This window comes from Garra rufa, chromosome 7 (genome assembly GCF_049309525.1).
Source record: "Garra rufa chromosome 7, GarRuf1.0, whole genome shotgun sequence".
NCBI lineage: Eukaryota > Metazoa > Chordata > Actinopteri > Cypriniformes > Cyprinidae > Garra > Garra rufa.
The window spans coordinates 2,252,129-2,258,274 of record NC_133367.1 but is presented as its reverse complement, the minus strand read 5'-3'; the positions used below and the strand labels follow the sequence as shown (position 1 = coordinate 2,258,274).

The 6,146-nt window shown below is 34.2% G+C and overlaps 1 protein-coding gene across 1 annotated transcript; it reads right to left on the bottom strand.

The window, feature by feature from the left end:
* Positions 1-582: 582 nt before the first annotated feature.
* LOC141338929 (CD48 antigen-like) lies at positions 583-1,586 on the bottom strand. Its single transcript, XM_073844542.1, has 3 exons — positions 1,292-1,586; positions 824-1,105; positions 583-731 (listed from the first exon to the last, which is right to left on the bottom strand). The coding sequence occupies exons 1-3, from the start codon at positions 1,584-1,586 to the stop codon at positions 583-585; spliced, it is 726 nt and encodes a 241-aa protein (XP_073700643.1).
* Positions 1,587-6,146: the final 4,560 nt, after the last annotated feature.

The following is a 6,146-nucleotide window of genomic DNA, read 5'->3' as shown; positions in this document are numbered from 1 at the left end:
CGAGAACCGCTTTGAAAAGTGTCCATAAACCAACTTATTACGTTATTCAGTACAATAATAAAAGTCATGTTTTAACTGTATATGTTTGCTTCAGAAAATCTTGCAGAGCCACACGAATAATTTGATAGTAATAAATCGGTGTAGTAAGCTCAAAACATTTACAATTAATGTTAAATATAATGTTTTAATAATGTAAAACTTCAAATGCACTGTTGAACCACTGTATTCTACGAGGAGGCGCTCGACATAAATGTAATAAAACATGGAGAGACTTGAACCCCAGAGTGAGAAAACTTTACTGAAAAAGACAAGCAAATATAGATGGACAGAGAGAGACGTCTAAACAAAGCCTTCAAACTGGATCCATACAATAATAATAAAAAAAAAGACCAGTAAGAGTTATACTGAATCTAACTTGAGCATTTTTAGTAATCTTCAGTATTTATCATGACATGAGAAACTTACATTTGCTACTTTGTGCATTTGAAAATGAGCTGCACCAATGCCAGCAGAATGTAAAGCCTGTGAAAATAAGATTATTAAATGCTAAATATAAAATAGCTGCAAGACAAATTACATCATTTAGACTGATGTGTGAATATGTGCTTGATCTTGTTCAGCTCTTCTGGATCTGATGTCATAAACCAGAAAAAATACAGTAGCCACGCCCACCAGAGCAGAGAGAACCAATCGGAACACAGCTCCAGTAGGACCACAACAGTGGACAGAGTCTGAGGAATAAAAACATCAAACTGAGATCAGCTCAGTCAATAAATGTTAACATTAGCATCGACATCAAATAATATCAGCAGTGCTGCTGTACCTGAACATGTGTGACAGAGTTGAGTGATATTGAGATGTCTTGTCTGGTTGCTGATGGGATTGTTGAGCACACAGCTGTAGGTGTTTTTATCCTGATATTCCACCTCCAGAGGTAGAGAGAGATTGATGCTGAGATCAGACACACTGATGCTGGACAATAAACTGTTTCCTTTGTACCAGGAGAGAGTCACATCACTCACATTCACCACTGAACACGACAATGAACATGATGATGATGAACATTGTGAAGAGTTACGGCTGATGACAGGAACAGGCAGACGGGCTAAAAACATGAGAGAAGAAAGTGAAATGAGGATGAATGAAGATATTCAATCAAGGAAAAGACATTGAGAGGGATATTGATATTGATAGTAAATGTAAAAAAACAAACAAAAAAAAAACATGAATATGATGTGTTTATATTATCAACAATAATAAATAAAACATGTGAAAATGATATTTAACTCACGGTAGACAGTGAGACAATAAGAAGGCCTGCTGTAAGTGTTGTAGTCTAGTTCATAGAGTCCAGCATGTTCAGTTGTGATGTCTGTGATAGTCAGAGATCCAGTCTGACCGTCCAACTTTAGTCTGTCTCTGAATCTCCCATCAAGAACATCATCATATACATTGAATCTGCTCTCCGGTACATTGATTTCGGCTATGCAATTGTCTTTATTCATAAACCACCACTGAATCCAATCATCATTCAGAAAAGTACGACCAGTGTGTAGAGTGACTGAATCTCCCTCCATCACCGACATCTCTGTATCGGTCTTACCAAACCATTCTAAAAAAAAAAAAAAAAAAAAAACGTTTGTCACAGATAATTTCAATTAAAGACTTCACTAAAACAATATTAAATGATAAAATTGATTAAAGGGGTCATGAACTGCACTGTAAAAAGTTTTCACCAGATTGAACTTAAAAACCTTAGTTCAGCAGCTGCCTTAAGTTTTTAAGTTAAATCAGCTTAAAACTACAAGTCATTTGAACTTATTACAATCAAAATGAGTTGATTTAACTTGTGGGTTTAAATGACTTAAGTTGTCTCAACTTAACGTTTTAAGGCAGCTGCTAAACTAAGGTTTTTAAGTTGAAACTGGTGAAAACTTTTTACAGTGTGAGAAAACTAAAATCCCTTTGATCTTTTGACATATGTGACCCTGGACCACAAAACCAGTCTTAAGTCGCTGGGGTATATTTGTAGCTACAGCCAAAAATACATAGTATGGGTCAAAATTATTGATTTTTCCTTTATGCCAAAAATCGATAGGATATTCAATGAAGATTTTTTGTAAAATTCCTACTGTAAATATATCAAAATGTAATTTTTGATTAGTAATATGCATTGTTAAGAACTTAATTTGGACAACTTTAAAGGTGATTTTCTCAGTATTTAGATTTTTTTGCACCCTCAGATTCCAGATTTTCAATTAGATGTATATCGGCCAAATATTATCCTATAATAACAAACCATATATCAATAGAAAGCTTATTTACTTGGCTTTATATTATTTACTTGATGTATACATCTCAGTTTTGTAAAATTTTACCTTATGACTGGTTTTGTGGTCCAGGGTCACATATAAGAGGTCATTGTATTATAAAAACATTCTGAGTTTCAAAACTAAAATGTTGTAGTTAGTCCAAAAACAGCTTATATTGAAACGACTGGTTTGTGCCACTCGGAATGTGCCACTTTACGACGCAACAGTGGCTAAACCCCATCTCCACAGAAGAAAATCAACACCTGCTTCTACATCGCCGCCTGATAAGCCCCACTCTCCGATTCACTCATGATGTGTAAATGTACTGTATTTTCAGTGCCTTCCTTCTGATCCAAATGTTAGGAAAGAGTGGGTGATCTTTATTTTTAACCCCCTATGTGCATGAATGTTTCACCAATGATTATTACACTGTAAAAAATGACTGTGAATTTAATGGTAAAAAACTGTAAAAATGCTACGGTAAAAACCTGCGAAATGGTTAACGGCAAGTTCCCCTTCTATATACGGTGAAAAACTGTGTTGGACATTGCATGTAATCTTACAGTAGTATACCATTTTTTTGAAGTGAAAAAGAACGTAAAATGTACAGTGAATGTTTTTTTGTTGAAATAACTTTTCCTTCTTAGAGTTTTGTACATTAGGGTTGTATGTTACATCTAATGTTGTTAAATTATTGTTTTTTGCATTATTTCAGTTTTATGTGTGTTACCATGATGGTGTTTACTGTTGGTGTGAATGACTCTGTGCACCTTCCGTATACATTATTATTTAAAACCTCCTTGTGATGGGCTTTGGTTCATCATGTGATGTTATTGTCACCACCTGCTTTTGGTGGTTATCAGTGTATTACAAAGGTACAAAACAGATTTAAGTACTTCAAAATGTTGGTACATATCAGTCAAAAAAATTCATAAACTACGGTATTTACCTGTACATTTAAGTGAAAACCGTGTAGAATAACAGTAATACACCGAAATTATAGGATAAGAAATTACCTTTTTTTACTGTTTTTTTTTTTTTTCAGACAGTATTTTTCAGTTTTTTAACAGACATTTTCTGGCGCCCCTGCTGCCAGAAAATTACCGTTTTTTATGTTTTTTGTTTTTTTTACAGTGTACGTATTTGGGCCTTTAGCGACCCCAACCTATATATCCAGCACGGATGGATCTCTAACTTCTGCAATAGCAAAAAAACTCTTTTGAGAACAATTACGTAAGGGATAATGTACAGGCAGCCGGTAGTTATCGCAGAAATAAGCCCCGACAGTGTGATCAGGACCCGACGCGAAGCGGAGGGTCTTGTATCACACTGAAGGGGCTTCTTTCGCGATAACTACAGGCTGCCTGTACATTATCCCGCTTATTACACGGCTACTTGCCACATAAGGAAGAAAACTGGACATGAATATGAATTTGAAATCTTTTATTGGCATATTTGTTTTAAATTAACATTTTTATCCTTCTGCGAAACGATATAGTACCACGTGACTAACATTCAAACTATGTACGTTAGAAAGACAATTTAAATAGATTAATGTCGAAATTTTCCATTGTTAATTGTGGTTGTCCAGTGTTTGCCACAAGATGGCGCCAAACGGTAATCTTTGTTGGCACGGAGGGATTTTAAACATACAAGTAGTACCGGCTATGCGTTATTACTTTGGAGCGGTGATTGAAAAGAACGAACCTGGAAATGTCTCAACTGACCAATCAGAATCAAGCATTCCAAAGAGCCGTGTAATAAAGAAGAATAAAATAAAGCATATTTTGTTACCTTTCAAACTTAGAATGGTTCAATTTGAACAGATGATTTTAGGATTGATGTCATCCTCAAAGTGCATTTCCACAGTACATTCATCATCTGGCTGATATTCACGATCTTAAAGGATTAGTTCACTTTCAGAACAACAATTCACAGGTAATCTACTCACCCCCTTGTCATCCAAGATGATTATGTCTTTTTTTCTTCAGTCGTCAAGAAATTATGTTTTTTGAGACTGCGTACTTTCAGTTGCGTACTGAACTGAAAGGTCATGCGTGACGTATGCGGAACTACAGACCCAGTGTTTACAAAGAAAACTCAAATGAGATGAGGTGGTGCAAATGTGGAAAATGCCAGCCATTGCCAACGGAGCAGGAATCTCGGTGCTGTCACGACCGGACCAGACCACATGTGACCTTTCGATGCGATTCGTAAACGCGCATCACAGCCCTAGTGCTAGATGAGTTTCAAAAAATATTTTCTAAGAAAATGACCGATCGTTTTGGTAGACAAGACCCTTTTTCGTCGGCTGGGATCATTTACAGCCCTTTGACGCCGCATTTAACCCTTATGCGGTCTTCGGGGGATTTCTGGACCCCGAATGGCGTTTGCTAAAATTTAATTTCAAATGGTATGAGACTTTGTAAATCAGTCAACACTATCTTGATCTACAAATAAAAAATTAAATTGGAATGATAGCTTGATTTTATGTTAGAGTGAAAAAAATACTCACGTTCGTGGTCTTTGGGGTCTCAAAATGCTATTTTTGTTACAAAATAATAAATTAAAGAAAACAAAACAAATGTTATTTTCCTGTTTATTAATGTTTTTACTCCTCATGTGTGCAGTTTTTGGAAGATTTAGGATATTTTTTACATTTATATAAATTAATAAATAAATATTTTTTATAGGTTTTTATACAAAAATAGCTTTTTTTTTGTAAAATTCCCTTTCAAAAAAAACCCCACATGTCTAACTTTCATTCATGGGGATAAAATGGATAATTTCACATGGTTTAGTGTAAGATTTTTGCCCATCTTTTGGAAAATACTATTAAAAAAAATACTTTTACCAGTAGGTGGCTGCAGAGCTCCACTATATGCTTTTTGCTATTTGACCGCCTGAAAAGGTATCTTTTCACAAGTTTTTTTTCAATTGAGTTCATATCTACATATCATGAAACACACAGGACTACATTTGGAGACCATAAAAACTGCTCTCTTATAATTTGTCCAAAAAAAGAAATAAAAAAAGGAAAAAAAAGATGTTGTTGCATTCTTGTGTTCATGTTGTGTGCTGCTACTCAATATGTATTAGAACTGGTTTTGTTTCAGTACAAAAAATGTGACAAAAAGTATTTTTTTATTGTTATAATTGTGATTTCATAATATGTAGATATGAACTCAACTGAAAAAACCTGTGAAAAGCCATCTAGTGGTAAAAGTTATATTTTTTTACTTTTAAAACTGCATTTTCCAAACAATGGGCAAAAATCTTACACTAAACCAGATCAAATTATCCATGTTATCCCCGTGAATGAAAGTTTAAAATGTGGGTAAAAGCTGTTTTTGCATATAAACCTATTAAAAATATATATGTTGTTAATAATTTATATATATTTAAAAAATAGCATAAATTCTACGGAAACTGCACAAATGTGGAGTAAAAACATTAATAAACAGGAAAAAAAAAAGTTTTTTTTTTAACTATTATTTTGTTACAAAATTTAAGTTTTTTAGAGACCCCAAAGACCATGAGTGTGATTCCAAAATGAAGACCGCATAAGGGTTAAACTGCATTTTGGAGGACCAAATTTCCAAGCACCATTTAAATCCATTATATGGAGAAATTTCCAGAAATATTTATCTCAAAGAACATAATTATCTGTGAATTGTTGTTCTGAAAGTGAACCAATCCTTTAATGATATTCTCAAAGCGGTCGTATTCAATGACTTTAGAGTCAGTATATTTTGATCGCTGGCAGCTTATTCACCAGATCCACCATCAAATGACAGTGACATTTATATTTTAATGCATACAGTAATTGCTCTA